The sequence below is a fragment of the Rhinolophus hipposideros genome (genome assembly GCF_964194185.1).
Source record: "Rhinolophus hipposideros genome assembly, chromosome: 3".
Taxonomy (NCBI): Eukaryota; Metazoa; Chordata; class Mammalia; order Chiroptera; family Rhinolophidae; genus Rhinolophus; species Rhinolophus hipposideros.
Genome location: NC_138049.1, coordinates 19076171 through 19093186, shown reverse-complemented (window position 1 = coordinate 19093186; position 17016 = coordinate 19076171). Strand labels below are relative to the sequence as shown.

The window sequence follows — 17016 nt, the reverse complement described above, 5'->3', positions numbered from 1 at the left end:
CTTTCTCCAGTATCCACACTACCTTTCCTGTAGGCTTTCTCAAGGGGAGTTCTGTAGGCTAACATATGTTTAAGGCAATTTTACACTATGGTCTGGTAATGGACAAATACTTTTCTAGAGATAGGAAGGTGTCATTCTCTACAGTCCTGCCAGACAGATGTTGACAGCTCTGAGTTGGGGAAACAAACTATGGCCTTCCATTCCCTCTCCTCATTCAGAGGGTCAGGAGATTTCTATCATTCTGTCACCGAAGCTGGCTGATAGGTTCCATGGGACTTTTAGCGTAAATGATTGAACACATGTCCAGCCCATTGGTAAGCCATACTGTTTCATGGCATTTAGTAAGGTGTAGTTAAGAAATAGGTGTGCCTTTCTTCCCCTACAGTGTCTTCTCTAATGCCCAGTACGTGACTTTTCGGTAAGCCTTTGTCTTGGTACAAATGATTATTCCGCTGTCGTGACAGGCTCCACGCTCACGTCCTAAGACTTCTATAGCTGTTTTCCCCACTAGAATCTAAAGTGCAAACCTTAGCTCTTCATAGAATCCTAAATGTAATCCCACACACAGCTTTAACATGAACACTTTAGTAATCTCTGATTATACAGATAATACATATTATATTCTCTAAAACTGACATTGCTCAGTATTACAAATGTATTAACTGGAATGAACTAATCTGTATCTACAAAAACCACTGTCGCGCATTGTCTGCCTTATTCTAACTGCCCTGATGAGCAGGCCTAAGTCAAGATTTTCCTCAATTTATTACATCTCCTTTATAGTTTCTTCTTCTATTCTTGTGTCCATATGGATAACCCTGCAGTGGAGCTCTTTTCGACCCCCTTTTCGCCTCCCCAGGGCACCCTATCCATACCTAATCCATCAGTTGTTGAAAAAAAAATTAAGTTTACATTTGTAAATAAAATCTTGGAGAACACATCGCTGTTCTTTATATTGGTCATGTTGTTCATTTGCACGAACTGCATATACTTGTCTGGGTATATGTACAGTCTAACGGAGAGAATGAATGCTTAGAGGAATCATGGACCCTACTTAGGTGATGCAGGGGAAATATTCCTTTCCTAAATAAGAGCAGAGAGGAGTGGCAGTAGTGGGATATCCAAATAACAAGAAAGTCAAAGCTAACAAAGGAATAGCTAGAGCAATAACAAAAAAGAACTGAACATAAAGCATTTTATTTTTAAAGGTTACAGATAACTCATCCCAGAAAAAAACTAAATCCATAAAAAAGATATAATTAACAATGAAAGATAAACCTAGTTCTCTCCGAAAGACTTCCTACGGCAGTCTTCTCTCTTTTCTTCCTTAATCGAGATGAGGAATGGCATTCTTTCAGTTCCGGGTTTTTAACTGGAGATCTTGGGACATACTTTCAGTCTTTTTTTCCTGAAGTGGACCTTGTGTTTTGGTTTAACTGATAAAGAAATAAATGAAATAGAAGCATAAAAGAATGTACTAAAGAGTCTGTTTTTCCAAGAAATGGTCTGTGCCTCTATCTTTATTGAAAATAAATTTTTAAAACTCAGTGGGCTGATGAGGGTGTAAGAACGAAATTGCTTTATGAAAGAATGTAAGCACTTTGGGATCACTAAACCCCCAGGGCTTGGAGGCAGCTTCAGACAAATGAGCCATACCTTGGCTAACTAGAAAACTAAGCTTCAGACAGCCTGCCCTGCAGCAGCCAGAATTTGGAGAAACCATAACTGGGCAACTTCTAGTGTATTTACCAGTGTCATGGTTTGTTGAGATAATTTAGGTGGAGTGGACATTGTCTTAGAAAGATATGGAATGGTTCAGGACATAGGAAGATGTCACCTTTCCTGACATTCATCTTTACATTGCTGGGGCCAGAGTTCTTATTACTGTGAACTGGAGTTTGGGCATGGAATCTTCTAGATGACTCAGCTCCATGTGTTATAATAAGAACATTAGCTTTAATGTACAGTTTGACTTTTAGGGTCAGAGACGCAATTAATGAAGGTCTACCATAAGTCACCCGAAGGATCCCCGTGGGGCAAGTAAGAGAGGAGAAAAGATATCTGTACGTTAATTTGTAAAGAGTATATTTTTAAAATTAGCAAAATTACAGAAGTAATAATGATAAAATACATGAAATAACTAGAATGTCTTTTTCTGTACTGATTATAAAGTGAAATGATACAGTAAAAGATTCAAAATAACCGTATAGAAAGAAATGATATTTTCTCCTCTAAAATACATGAAAGAGATAAAGTCATGAAATTAAAAAAAAATGAAATGATATAAATTAGCTTTCAAAAAACAATTATAAAAGGATACAATGATAAATTGTACTCTGGTGAGAACATAATCGTGGGGTACACACCCACACACACGGCTCCCAGGGCCATGCAACAATAGACGACCTGCAGGAGTGTTAACTGATGGTCTGATTCTCCTGAATTTCAGAACTCAGAGAGACATGAGGTAGAGTTGGGTAGGGGTGGGGGACTCCCTTTGAATTCTGGGCCCAAGTAGAGATATTACAAGATTAGCGGCTCCTCTGGGTTTAATGAATGTGTATATACATGTGTATATACATGTTTATTCTTCCAGACCATCTTCCCCCAAAACAAGTATCACCTATCCCTTCACTCACACCTAGGCACATCCATTTTGGTCATTGATTCTACCACTTTACTGAAAAACAAACATAAACAAGTCTTGTCTTACTGTTTTATAACAAATGTTCTATCAACCATGCATGGAATATTGACATTTGTATTTGGGGGTATGCTGTAACCTCTGTTTCTGTATAGCCCTTTACATGCTGTGTCTTTACTCCTGAGTGTGAAATTACTTTAAGTGCATTTTATAGTCAAATCCAACAGATTTGGAGTTGTCTATTGTTTACAGTGTTATCTTCCTGCCTGTGTCTCGTTCCTATGATAAGCTAATGGAATTTTTAAAGGAGTGTGTGCTTTTACAGTATCTATTATCAAGTAGAATCATATATCTTATTTGGATTTTGAACAGAAAGATTTTTTTTCTTGAAATGTTGGCATTCAACCTTTACGTTGTCCCATAGACTTATTCATATGTTTTCAGAAGTATAACCATGGGTTTCTGGGCTTTAAAAGCATGGAAGATGGTGAAAAGTATTTGTGAAGGTTCATGAAGTTACATATAACCTGAGGGACATGTAAGTTTTCCTCCAGGGAGCTCCCTTATCTACAGCCCCCAGGCCTTTCCTAAGGGCCCCCAACACACACACACACACACACACACACACACACAGTAAGAATCAACATTACTGATGGAAGCACTCCATATTCTTCATATATTCTGGTCTCTGGTGAAACAAAATTGAGGGGATTATGAATTTCAAAATGAGACTATCACCTCTTAGATCTTTAAGAAGATATTACTCTGATAAATTGTGTCACATCAGATTGCCAAAATTTGTTTTCGCTTTTTATAGTTTAGTCATCTGAATGCAAATTTGGTTATTTGGGAGTTCCTGCTTGATTGCTATATATAACTTTTATAAGCATATGTGAAGACCGTGTTAGCAGAGCCTGCATTGTCAACTTCATTTCCTGGAGGTGGTATTGTTTTGCACAGCACCTCTCAGCTTCTGTTGTAATATAGAGTTTACTTAAGAAGTTTATTGTCTCTTCCTTAATTTTCCCCAACCTGAGGAAAGGTCTAGTGAGAGGAAGACAGAGAAGCAGCCATTCCTTTAGCAACATGAATTTCATTGATAATTTTGATAGGACTAATTTGGGTGGAAGAATAAAGTGACAAAAGCAAATAGAAGTGAGCTGAGTTGTGAATGGGTTATGAAGATGTGCACCACTGATTTGAGAATTTTATGAAGAAGAGGAAAAGGGTGATTGGTAGTAGGAAATGGAGATTCCAGGTAGGGGTGTATATGTGTTTCAGGATTGTAGATCTTTGTTTATATTCTGATCTTATTGAGATAGGGGTTGATAATACAGCATATGAGTTTTCTAGAAATCTTTGGAAAGAAATGTCCTTTGATTGCAAGGCAGAAAATTCCTCAGTTAAAGGAGAGAGAACACTATCCGGCAGATGGAGAGAAGTTTATTTATTTGGTGGTGGGAAGATGAAGGAATTCTAATGGGGTGGTTTTTAGATTTTCAGTTAACTGAGAGATCAAGTTCTCTTTCTTTGGGGAAAGAGAAGGCAGCAGTAAATTGTTGTCTTGGGGACCAGGAAAGCAAGTTTAGTAGGCAATGTAGTGCAGTTGCCAGCAGTTGGACATGTGAATGTTGAAGTCAGATATTTAGAGTAAAATCAGTCAGTCTGTTGAGTGATTTTTCTCCCGCTGTATTCATGCAGCTGATCAGGTCCAGAGAGGATAAGTAATTGAGCTGATCCACGCTTGAGTTTTGTAAGGAGTGAGAGAGAAACGAGGGAGATGAAGTTGTTTGTGATGATTATAATGATGGACCATGGACTCAAATTAGGTAGAGAGATGCATCAGAAGTACTTTAAAACCTCAATTATGCAAGTATACTTTCATGTTATGAACTCAGTTTTATGATCAGACCATCTGGGTTCAAATCTAATTTCTGCTGTTTACGAATTATGTGACCTTGAGCAAAATATCTAAATGCCCTCTGCCTGGTTCCCTTCATCTGAAAAATGGGGATAAAAAAAATGGGGATAATGGCACTTAACTCATAGAATGGTCACGCAGATTTAGTTTACACATCGAAAAAGTTTAGAAGAGTACTGATACAAATGGAGCACTGAAATGATAGGCTATTTCTATAATTAATAGTATACATCGTGACCAGCCAAGCGTGTGTTATCTTTCACTCTGCATAGTAAGGAAGAAACTTTTTTTCTGTTATTGTCTCATCCCAAAACAATGTGGATAGTTCTTTTCCCCACATATGCATTTTTAATTAACTCATCTTTAATTTTTTTCTATTATATGCCTTTATAATTGCAATTGGAATGGAATGATAAATGGCAAAACTCATAAAATCCAGTTTCAAACATACATTTGGATAGATAAGTAAGAAATAAGTGTGTTTAGCTAAGTGTCAGTTTTGGGACAAGCGGGATGCCTTCTCATCATCTGTTAAATTTTCATGGAAAAAAAAAGACCACTCTAATGAGAAGAAATAGGTTTAAAAGTATCTTCCCTAGAGCAGTCTTTTGCCTGGAAATCACTATCTTATCAATCTGTCAAAATTACATGCATTTTCCTATTGATTTATTGTCTCATTTATTGGGCAGTTTCATAACACAACATTTTTGTGTTCTATTCATTGGCATATACTCTTGTGTTTTACTTTGTTGATTTATCAGAATATATTGTGAATCATAATAAGTATGAGGATATACTACTTATTAGCCTTATTGGTTCATTTTAAGTCCACTTAATGTAGGGACCATACATTATCCCAACTGGGACACTTAAGAGTAAAGGGACACTTTTAATAATTATATGGTACAGCAGGTGGAAAGCAGGACTGTCCCAGGTGTTGAAAGATAATTTCAAAAAGTAGGTAGTGAAGATATAATGCACAGCATGAGAATAGTTAACAATACTGTATTATATACTTCAAAGTTGTTGAGAAACTAGATCTTAAATGGTCTCAGCACAAAAAAAGAATGATAATTATGTGACGTGGTAGAGGTGTTGCCTGTTTCCCCGAAAATAAGACCTAGCCGGACCATCAGCTCCAATGCATCTTTTGGAGCAAAAATTAATATAAGATCAGATCTTACATTATATTATATAAGACTGGGTCTTATATTAAAACAAGAATGGGTCTTATATTAATTTTTGCTCCAAAAAATGCATTAGAGATGTTTGTCCGGCTAGGTCTTATTTTCGGGGAAACATGGTAGCTATGCTACAATGGTAATCATATTGCAGTATATAAATATATCAGATCAACACCTTACACTCACATAGTTTTTTGTGTCAATTCTATCTCAAAAAATAAAAATAAAATAAATAAAATAAAGAATAGGTAAAACCTTGACTCATATAAAAAGAACATGCGTCAAAGATTTTATTTAACCCACTAATTAATAAGGGAATGGGTGAGAAGTTAAAACAGGTTCTAAGAATACTAATTACTGCATCTTTATAGTCAAATAAGGGGTGCTAAAATGAATCAACCCATAGACGCAGAGCTGACAAAATGGTCAATATCCACTGGACAATAATCAATTGCATTCCAGTGGACACAATTTGCATTTCTATGCACAAATGTTTTCATTACTATCATTTTCTTCAGTATGATGAGTTTAAAATTCTTAAAGACAATTTAAACTTTACAGGACACCCACTAATTTTTTGTGAATTGTAAATTTTTTACAATATTCCCTGTGCAAGCAAAAGTTGGGCACACGAGTTATATGTCACAGATTCTCACTATTGTTTGCTTGATATGATTTTGGATTTAACTGTTAATTGCTGCTTTGTTAGATTTTTAATTATCTGTTTTCTTCTTGGACAGATTTCTGTGTTTGTTCCCTCTTAAAAAGAGGATTTTTCTAACAAAATGGCAGTTTTATTTTATAGTTTATCAAGCTATAAAATATTAAGTCCCACTCCTCTTTCACATTTGAGATTGACCAGAACCCAAACTGTTGTTATTGTTGGGGGAAGAGGGAAGGGAGCGGGAATGCTACTTTTCTCCTGTTTTGGTTGCCCACTCAGGGAGGACTGGCGGCATTTTGGCTGGATGAGCTGAGCAATCTGTCTGCAGCTGTTCAAATACTTTGAGCCTTTGGGTGGATTGTAGATTTTGCCTTAAACTGCCCCCCCCCCCCGACCCCGCCACACACACACACTTAAAAAAAAGAAAAAGAAAGAAAATCCAACAGCCAACTGCATCTACTACTTTTTTTCTTTTTTTTCAACTGTTGTTTGGTAAACTGCGGTTACACATTTGTAACCAGAGGCTGTGTTTATTTTCAGCATTGGCGGTTCTGCCTAATGAATCAACTGGTAGTGAATTCACAAAAGGGGATGCCAGTTTTCCTCCCTCCATCTGTTTGCCAAATGTGTGTGTTCCCTCAGTTTCTACTAGTGGTTTCACTAAAAAGAGCTATTTTCAAACATATGGTGATGGAAAGAGAACTGACTCTGGGTAGTGAACACACAATGTGATATATATACATGATATATTACAGAATTGCACACCTGAAATCTACGTAACTTTACTAACAATTGTTACCCCAATAAACTATAATTCAAAAAAATTCTATAAAGAGAGTGATGAAAAGGCATATACTGTAGGAGGTATAATTTGAAACATATAATTGATAAAAATCTAGTTTCTAGCATAAATGAAGAACTACAAATTAATAATGTAAAGACAAACTACTTATGTGAAACCTTTAAACAGATATTCCACCAAAAATTAAATCCATATAGTCAAAATTACTCTCAACTTTTTTAGTAATCAAGGAAAGATTGAAAGAAAAAAATAAACTATTACTCCAAAACTATTGTATTGGAAAAATAAAAAATCAGATCAGTTCCAAACAAAAAGAAAAAAAGAGCTATTTTAGCAAGAGGTGTTCTCACTGAATTCTCAGGCCACTGCCTGATTGCATAGAGGTATTTTTACCTCACGTTTCCATAGGGGTTGTTTGCCAAAACACCATACTTGGGACTCTGGGGAAAATGGACTTATATTTCTTGTGTAAGTATAAAATTTGGCTCTGCATTAATCATAGCTTTAGTTCTGTTCTTGAGCCTTGGTTTGGTCCTTCAGGATAGGATGTCTCTCTCCAGACAGTACTACTACCATGGGGATTGAAATTACTCAATAGAGGAGATAGGAAATCGAGTGAATACTGGTAGGCTGTCTAAGACTGGGAACCTGTGATGACATTATTTGAATTACACTCTATTTCCAGCCAATTGTTCTTTAATTCTTATTGATGGTATGAAGGTAGTTGTTTTATTAGAGAAATTTGGAGGTACCTTTTTTATTTATTTATTTGTTTTTTACTTTCAGTCATTCATTAGAAGCTTTTTACGTCAGTGCTTCTCCCACTTGAATGTGCAGATGAGTTACCTGGGATTTTGTTAAGATGAAGGTTCTGATTCGGGAGGAGTAGGAGTCCAAGATTCTGAATTTCTACCAAGCTCTGGGCCACATGACCAGTAGTCAGAATGATAGGTCAAACAACTTTAGTATTTGCTCCATGGTCTTTGGAGCAATTTAGATAGTAAAAGGGTAGAATGGGTTTTTTGGTCTTCAGTAGCAGAGTATGAAGTTGAATTATTTGCCTCTGCATTGTTGTCAAGAACCAGGAAAGGAGGCCAGACAATTTTCCAGCCCTTCCCAAGACAGATCTTCACATAGTAGGTATGTTGTTTTGTTTGAGATTTTAACATTGCCAGGATATTTTACATACCTAATTTCAAAGCTAAGCTTTAAATATTTTTCAAAGCAAATCATGAGTTATTTTGGGGTTCTCTTACCTGTGTATACATAACAGTGATATCCTTTTTCCTTTTTTCCAGTGACGTGCCCCACTTCTTGATATATTACATAAGTTTAAAAATATAATTTCTCTCAAATTTGATTGTATGGATATTTTAATATCACTCTAGTGTACTGTCCCATTTCACTTAGCTTACTAAACACTTTTATAAGAACTGAGGGTCAACCAAGAAGTCTTTTGAGTACTATAAAATGTTATGACTCTATTCTGACCTAGATAAGCGACAGTGAACTATTTTTAAATATAAGGCTATTGACCCATTGAAGTTAAGAGCTGTTCAACACACACACACATGCATGCACAAACACACACACACACAAAAAATGAAGGACCCAAATTTAAGCATTACATTGATCTGTTTTAGCTTCGTCTTATTCTCAAAAGACTGACTTAGTTTTGGAATTTATGGAAAAGAGAAAATATAAACTTTTCTTTTAAAATGAAAAATAAGGATCATGAAAAAACAGTGTTCAATATCTATATAAAAAAAACAACCATGGTATATAAACCAAAAACAACAAAAGAACAAGACAAACAAATGAAAAACAAAAACTCATAGACACAGACAATAGTTTAGTGGTTACCAGAGGGTAAGGGGGGTGGGGGTGGGAGACGACGGTAAAGGGATCAAATATATGATGATGGAAGGAGAACTGACACTGGGTGGTGAACACCCAATGGGTTTTATAGATGATGTAATACAGAATTGTACACCTGAAATCTATGTAATTTTACTAACAATTGTCACCCCAATAAACTAACTAACTAACTAACTAAATAAATAAATAAATAAATAAATAAATAAAATAAAATAAAAACCAGTACTGGTTAATTGACGGAGGAATGTGAAATCAAAATGGCAAGAGAGAGATCCATACCTAAGGGGAATAGGGAATCTATCTAGATACCTATGGAGGGAGTGTCAGGGAAGAAAACAACTTTTACTCTACCTTCTTAGGTTCGATTTCTGGGAGGCTGTGAATTAAACTAACAAAAGACAGATTAGCAAGAGAAAAGAAAGAGTTAATTTATGTGTGCCTCACTGGTACACGTAGGAGCAGCTCAGTGATGAGAAACTCAAAGGGGAGGTTAAAATTTGGAGTTTATGTACCTAATTTAGTAGGATTAGGGGATTGGGGAGAAAAGGCTTCTAGGAGAAAAACCTATGTTTCTTTAGAAAAGACTTTTTTTTTCCTGCTTTGTTTTTTAGGAGAACAAGCATGAGATAAGAAAGTTTATGATAATGTTTGTTTATGCAGGTGTGAGTGGTTTGTCTGTTTTATTCATGACCATGAAACTCCCTCTAGGAGAGGGGATTTATGGCAGCCTCATTTCCCAGAACTTGGTGCTGTTTTTAGTCAGATAAAGGAAACTCTGAGAAGGCTTCTTTCTGCATCTGTTGCATCTCATGTGTCTTCAACTTAAAATTATCTTTATCCCAACTCTGGAGTTCTCAGTGTGTCCCCATAGAGGTGAAAGGGAAAATTTATATTAAGGAAGAGGAGACTCAAGGTTGAAGACAGAAGCCCAGTAGATTGTGAGATGGAGCTGTTATTCAGAGTTAAACTGTTCGTTTCTCTATTCTTTGGAAATTTGATTAGGACTTCTAAAGTTGAGGGACTTTTCACAACATGTCTGCTTCAGAAGATTTATTCTGAATGAGAATCTACATCTGCCTAACACAAGTACAATTATTCTGGAACCCAAGGTCAATGACAGTCAACTTTAGCTCTCAGTTTTAATTTTTAGTTGTCAGAATTCTTTTCAAATTTTTCATCTACATTTCACAATATAATTGCTCAAATAAAAATGTATTGTTGCTTCAACGATTAAGTAATAATTGGGCACCAGGTTTCTGAGTAATCCATCACTGGGATAATTTTGAATGTATTTTAAAAATTTGAATGAAAATTCTAGTTGTGTATTTTCTGTGTGACATATGTTATTCTATATGTTCTTTTATTTAGGTTTATTGCTTTTTTTTTTTTTTCAGCCATCAAACACAGACAACCTGTTGGGATCATCCTAAAATGACTGAACTCTTTCAATCCCTTGGTGAGTGTTGTTCTATTTAATAGTGATGAATTAACTTAAACAACTGAAACTTGTACATTCTTAAATGGAAACTAATCACTAGCTTTTTTTTACATGGTATGTTATGTTTAAAGGATCAGATCAGTGATACATAAAAGCAGTTGAATTTCTAAGGGCAATGAAGTAAGTAGGTTTTACTTTTCTTCTTAAGAGAATGTAAGGTTTGAAATAGCATGGGCCAAAAAAGCATGATTTTTAAAGGAGGAATGCAATTGGAAGTTTTAACTCCCTCATACTGAGTCATCTGAATCTTCTGCTTTGTGTGAAAACAAAAACAATTACAATACAGCTACCTCAAATCTGCTGCTTTAAATTTGCTTTTAGCTCACTTTTTATTTAGTAAATCTTACTGAATTCCCTAGCTTAATTTCATTTTGTTTAAGGGGTAATGAAAAGCTAAGTTCATTTTCATATAAACATGCAAGAAAACACATGAGATGAGAGAATTCTGATCTTGGAGGTTTCTAGTAAAATGTGAATTTGAACTCATGATTTAGCCTGCTCTTTTCAGGTTGATCCAGTCGTTTTGAAAGCATTTTTCTTCATGGGAGGCAAAGGTGCTACTGCAGAGGGAGAGCAGCACCTATGCCCACTCCCATTTCAACAAGTGGGAAGCATCCCTTTTCATCTTGTTATATATCAGTTTTCTGAGTGAGCTTTCATTTGGGCTGGTGAGGGCAGCTTCAAAGGTGTAACAAGTGACAGAAAAGCCCCTGGTTAGTTTAGTTTGCAAAAGGAGACGGCATATTTTGCTGATTTTTGACTTTTCTTCTACTCTGCTCGTCACTAGTACTGATACTCTGGTTTTTAAGGACAGAGAAAGAAATTGCAATATCTATTATTTCCATAGATTTGAATATTGACTATAGGATCATTTTAACCAGATCTGTAAAAGGGCAGAAGAAGCAAATAGATCAGCATGGTGGAGTAGAGAAATAAGACTAGCTTTCTGAGTAATGAGATGAACAGCCTGGTGGACAAAAAACTGTCCTTGGGAAAAATGCCCCTGAAGGAGAGTTCCTCTTGGCAGCACAGAGGAAGGGACCTCTGTCTGCAGTGCGATTTACAGAGGGTTCCAAAACAATGTATACACATTTTAAGAAAGGAAAAAGCTATGTTAATTATAATACTCAATATATACCAATAACGAAAGATGAATATAAGTCACATTTGACTTCTGTAATCACAAGAGCTACTCAAAGTGGTTACCATCAGTATCCAGACACTTCTGATTATGGTGAACACTGCTTGAGCATAGGTAACATCTCTTAAAATATATATACATATTTTTGGCACCCTCGGTATTTATTAAGCCATTGAAAGCTAACAAGCTGGGTATGTCTCTTTTTCCTTTCTTGGAATTTTCTGTGTCACATGGCTTTGGAATGTATCTCACCATCGTGCTCATGAACATTTCATTATTTTCTTACATAAAAGCTTGGGTTTTTGGAGAGACTTTTTAATGTGAATACACATACTTTTCCATCATCTGAAAGAAACAAACACATTCATGCCATTCAGTGTAAGTTAAATACTAGGCATGCTTTTGAATGTCTTCCCTTTTCCATTTCAGCTGACCTGAACAATGTCCGTTTCTCTGCCTACCGTACAGCCATCAAAATCCGAAGATTACAGAAGGCTTTATGCTGTGAGTCATTCTACCAAAGTTAACCACTCTGGGCTTTGGATTGCCTTTGGGGTTTTCTTAAGACAGAGATCAACGAAGAGGGCGATGTGTTTGTAGAGTTAATCTGATTTTTAGTGTACCTCACTAAAGGAGTTGGCTGTGTTTCTGTAAATGCTCTATTACTCGCCCCATCAGCATGCGTGCAGTAGTAAAACAAAGGAACATATGCCAGTCTCAGATGGAGAACAAAATTAACCAAAATATAGCAGTAGCATAAAAGTCTTTTTCAAAAATTGTATCTCTATACAATTTAGGAGGATTAAGGCAAGGAATCACAGTATATAGGAGATCGTTGCTGTTTTTAGTATTTTGTTAACCTGTCTAGAAGTATATGGTTCAAAACAGTTTGATTCAATACAATCGTATAATGAATAAACATTAAAAATATCACATTCCTGATCCAAATTTGAACTGGCACCTTTGGAAATTAGATGAAAGGCTCTGTTCATTTAAATAATGTCTCAAAACATTTGGTATTATCAATATGAATTTTCCCTGCAGAGAGTATGTTCAGAGTGATATTCTGTGATAGTCATTTTACTAAAGGGTTATCCTCCCACAATAACTGAAATTTAAGTAGAAATAGGAATGCTTGTAATGGAGTATAGATTGAAGCTGTCCAGATTCAATTTGTGGTTGTAGTTTTAATGATTGAGTCTGTTCAAAGAACATTTAGACCTTATCTGATAGTTAATATGGAAACCATCATTTGCTTATACTTTTAAGACAGGGTAATTTGCGTAAATTCTAAGTATTCTTGTTTGCTGCCTTTTGTCAGTTGTTATATATCTAGGCAGTTCAGTGAAGCTTTGAAAATTACCCTGAGGAAAATGATATATTAAAGTTAAAAATCTGCTCCTTTAAAGTCAGTAGAAATTAGAAATACAATTTAAGCTGGTTACATGAGCAGAGTTGAGGAAAGAGAGTGTAGAATCAGTCAGAGAAAATAACAGCAATACAAAGGTTTTAAAAATAAGAAAAACTTAAGTGGTACGAGTAAGTGGAAGAAAAGTCTACAAAGGGCTGCCAAACACCTCCAGATGAAGCAACAGAAGAAAGGATGAGGTGACCTTCATGCACATCATCTGTGGAGTCTCAAACAATTGGCAGGTAGTAGTGACTACAGCAAGTGTTGTACCATTACCAGGACAAAAAAAATAAAGCCAGCACACTCTGGCTAGTGATCTGTATGTTGAACCAGAAGGAAATAGGAAGTGAATTAGGAACACACAAAAGGGATGGTCAGTGAGCTCACTGCATACATGGTGACAGCACTTTTGAAAGAGGCTCAGCTGCCTGTCCAGGGCCCAGATGACAGATCTGGAAGGTCTTCTCGGGCCTGATGAGCTATAAAATGAGGACAAATGACAGCCGCAGAATCTCCATTGACAGAATACTGCTTTGTATCGTTAAGAACATGGTCCCAGTTTTCACTACACTTCTCGGTGTGTAAACAGATTAACACTTTGGGTGTTTTCTTCTGTTGACTCTTTTGAGTCCTAAAGAAAAAACGTCCTCCTTCAGGCTCATTTCTTCAGGCCTGAGAGAAGCAGAAGAGTGATGCCGCCTTCCGCTTATAAACTAACTGACATTCAGTAACGCACACTTAGGGAAGTGCTGGGTTGTGTTCGATTGTAAATATTTGGGGTGATGGTTTTAGAGCCGCCTGGTCTGTACTTTTCCCACTGCTCTCTAGCCTGGGGCCTTTGTGCCACCTGTCAAGCACTCCTGTTTATGATTAATCTGCTCCTTCCTCTCTCATCCTTTCTGTTTACTTGAAATTCCCGGACCCTTCCTCTGCAATGGTCTGGAACCCTTTATTCCTCCCTAATACTGTTAAAAATTTACTCCTTTTGGAAACATTTATGAGCTAATCCCACCTGCCGCCAGTTTTGCCAAAACTTTATGACTGCCTCTAACAAATGTTTCTCACATAAGTGCCATGTGTGTGCCTTTGTGTGATAGATAATGTTAGGACGTTGCCCCTGCTCCATTGAGAATGGCATGAGGTCAAGGGTTGTCTCTCATTTTGTATAAACCTCCACCCACACAATGTCCTAATGCGAAGGGTACAGTTGTTTTTCTGTGGTTGCTCTTTCATTTGTTGGGCTCCCAGACTGTGCAGGAGATAAAGTAACATAAAGAGACTTGGTTCCCACACTCAAGGAACTTCAATTTGGAGAGAGCACATTACGCATGGGCACAACTCTCCTGCTTACCAAGATTCCTGTGGTCAGGTCTAGTGGACAGCTGAGATGGCCCACTCTGTATTCTGTCCCTCCTGCCTGAAGATCTTTTGTCTTAGCTCTTTGTGCTCACCCTTTTGCCCTGGCTTGTATGTTCTCTTCCTTTAGGTCCTAGTTTAGCTGCCACCTGTCTTTAATGAGGCTTTCTTGGCGGCTTGACTCTCAAGTAGGTCACTTCTGAGATTCTGTCTCACAGATTCAGTTCTTACGTGGCATTTGTCATAATGGTGATATTCTGTTTATTGACTTACTTACTGTCTGTCTCTCCAAATGCACTAAGCTTTCACGTGAGGGATGAGTGTTTTCTTCTCCACTTCTGGTGTCATACAACTGGTAGCACAGAGCAGCCTTCTAGCACATATTGAGTGAATGATTTGAGTGTGAATGGTATAGGAGTACACTAGAGAATATGTACAAGAAGGTTTATCGCTGTATTTTTAATTGTAAAATTGTTTAATTTTGGCATATTCATAAATGTGATTTTTTGATACAGCAGCAAAAAATAAATGAACCAGTAATCAGCATCAACATGGTTGAATCTTAGAACTATATAAAGGTAAATGAAAAAAATCAAGTAGCAGAAGAAACATGTACACTTTGATTCCATTTATATATAGTTCAAAACCATACAGAACTAAATGCGATATTATTTTGGGACGCATATGTACATTCAGTAACTGAAAGTGAGATGCTGAGGTAGATGTTCTCCTGTGATTATGAGAATGGAATTAAGGAGGTTCTTCAAGGGACATCCAAGATATCAGTAACTGTCTATTTCTTTAGCTGTGTGATGGATTAATGGGTGTTGGTTCTATTGTTTTGTTTTAGACCACCCACATGTATTATATGTATTCTTTTGCATTTCAATTTCAAAACTCTATGTGATAGGCAGTGACAGAGAAGCCAAAGGGAATTGCTGTCAGAGGAGGGAGAGATCTCCTTCATCATGAAGAATAAAGCAAGCTTCTTGAGTAGGAAGCGTATTAGCCAGGCCTTAGAAGACACATAGGATTTAGACACGTGGCTGGAATCAAGGGTATGAGGGAAGGGAGTTGTATGCATGAGACTCGCATTCCTGGATGGAGTTCAGGGGACATCAGGTAATAATGGAGACTAAATGCAGTAGCTTATGAGCTATTTGTCCAGAATTTAGAAATGTCCTTAACATCAATTTAGGTCCATTTTCAAGGTCATTTTTTTTTGGTTTTTTTTTGAAACCTTTTCTGATTCCTTTATTTTTTTGTTGTTCAAGCTCTCCTAATGTTGTGCTTAATTTTTTGGATTTTTTTGTATAGAGCGGGGGTACTATAGGACAATTTATTTTTGGTGGGATTCAGGAGATAGGGCCAGTTATGAATGTATGCTTGAGACAATATCTAAGACAGATAGAAGGACCAAGGGAACAGAGGATAAGCAAACAGTTCAGGTGAAAGATGATGGAGGCTGAGCTGGCTGGCAGTAGTAGGAGGGGAGATGAGGGTGTGGATTTGTAAAGAGGAGAAAGAACTGATGACTCCTGGAATTTGGTAGTTGATAAATTGCAAAGGGTAAAAGGACGGTATTAAGATTTCTTAGGATTTACAGACTGATGGTCTATGGAAGGTAGTAATCCCATTACTGGCATAACAAGAAGGCAAGACCTGTATTTGTTAAGGTGGCCAGTGTCTAGAAGAGAACAGTATAGCTCTAGTTGGGAACAGAGCAGTGGAAATGTAGATCAGGTGTTCAGGCAGGAGATCAGAATGAGAAAATAGAATCTGGAGTCATCCAGGAAGAAGTAATAATTGATGTAATGAAAGTGAGTGAGGGCATGAGGCTTATAGAGTGAAAGGGCAGATGCGAGACCTTGGACGTGGCGCCACCTCTGTTTCTACAATGTCTGGGGAAGAAGAGATGGGCAAGATGGTAATGAGAAGCAATGGCCAAACAGTTCAAGAACAGAAGAGTCATAGACGCCCAAGGTCGGGTGCTAGACAGTGTGTGTTTTTACAGAACAGGAGAATGATGATCCATTTCTATTTGATCTCCTATGCCTCAAATGTGGGATTAAAGAAAGAGTTGGTTAGAAAATGATTCTGCTCTTTGTTTCAGTTGCCACATGACTGAGCTGTCATTTGTCTTCCTTTGAAAAGAGAAGATAATAATTTTCTGTGATTTAAATATAGTCAATCCTTTAAAGGTACCTAAATGTGACACATTTCTGGAAGATATATGCCTTGCTTAGGCACTAAGGCAAAGTGTCAGAGTAAATCACTAAAAATTGAAGACATGATAGTGTGTGGGACATGGAAAATTACTGTCATAGCTACAATGTGTATTACAAAAGGGACTTTTCTGGAAGAAATACAAGGACAGCCTCATCCAGGAAACGGTCATCATTTTAGAATTGGGTCTATTGTTACTTTATGCCAGGTGGGGAGATATAATAGCAGTGCTGTGTTACTGGTATAATTAGTGTGGGAATTCAGAAACTTAGAGCATTTTGGCAGTATTTG

General features: G+C 36.8%; 1 protein-coding gene across 4 annotated transcripts in view; it reads left to right on the top strand.

The window, feature by feature from the left end:
• The window catches only part of UTRN (utrophin), a 461045-nt gene that overhangs the window by 378672 nt on the left and 65357 nt on the right, over positions 1 to 17016 (top strand). For all 4 annotated transcript variants that reach the window (XM_081037226.1, XM_081037224.1, XM_081037225.1 and 1 more), the window contains 2 exons: positions 10488 to 10549; positions 12162 to 12236. In XM_081037226.1, the coding sequence (XP_080893352.1) occupies positions 10488 to 10549; positions 12162 to 12236 (137 nt within the window). The remainder of the gene's footprint in view (positions 1 to 10487; positions 10550 to 12161; positions 12237 to 17016) is intronic.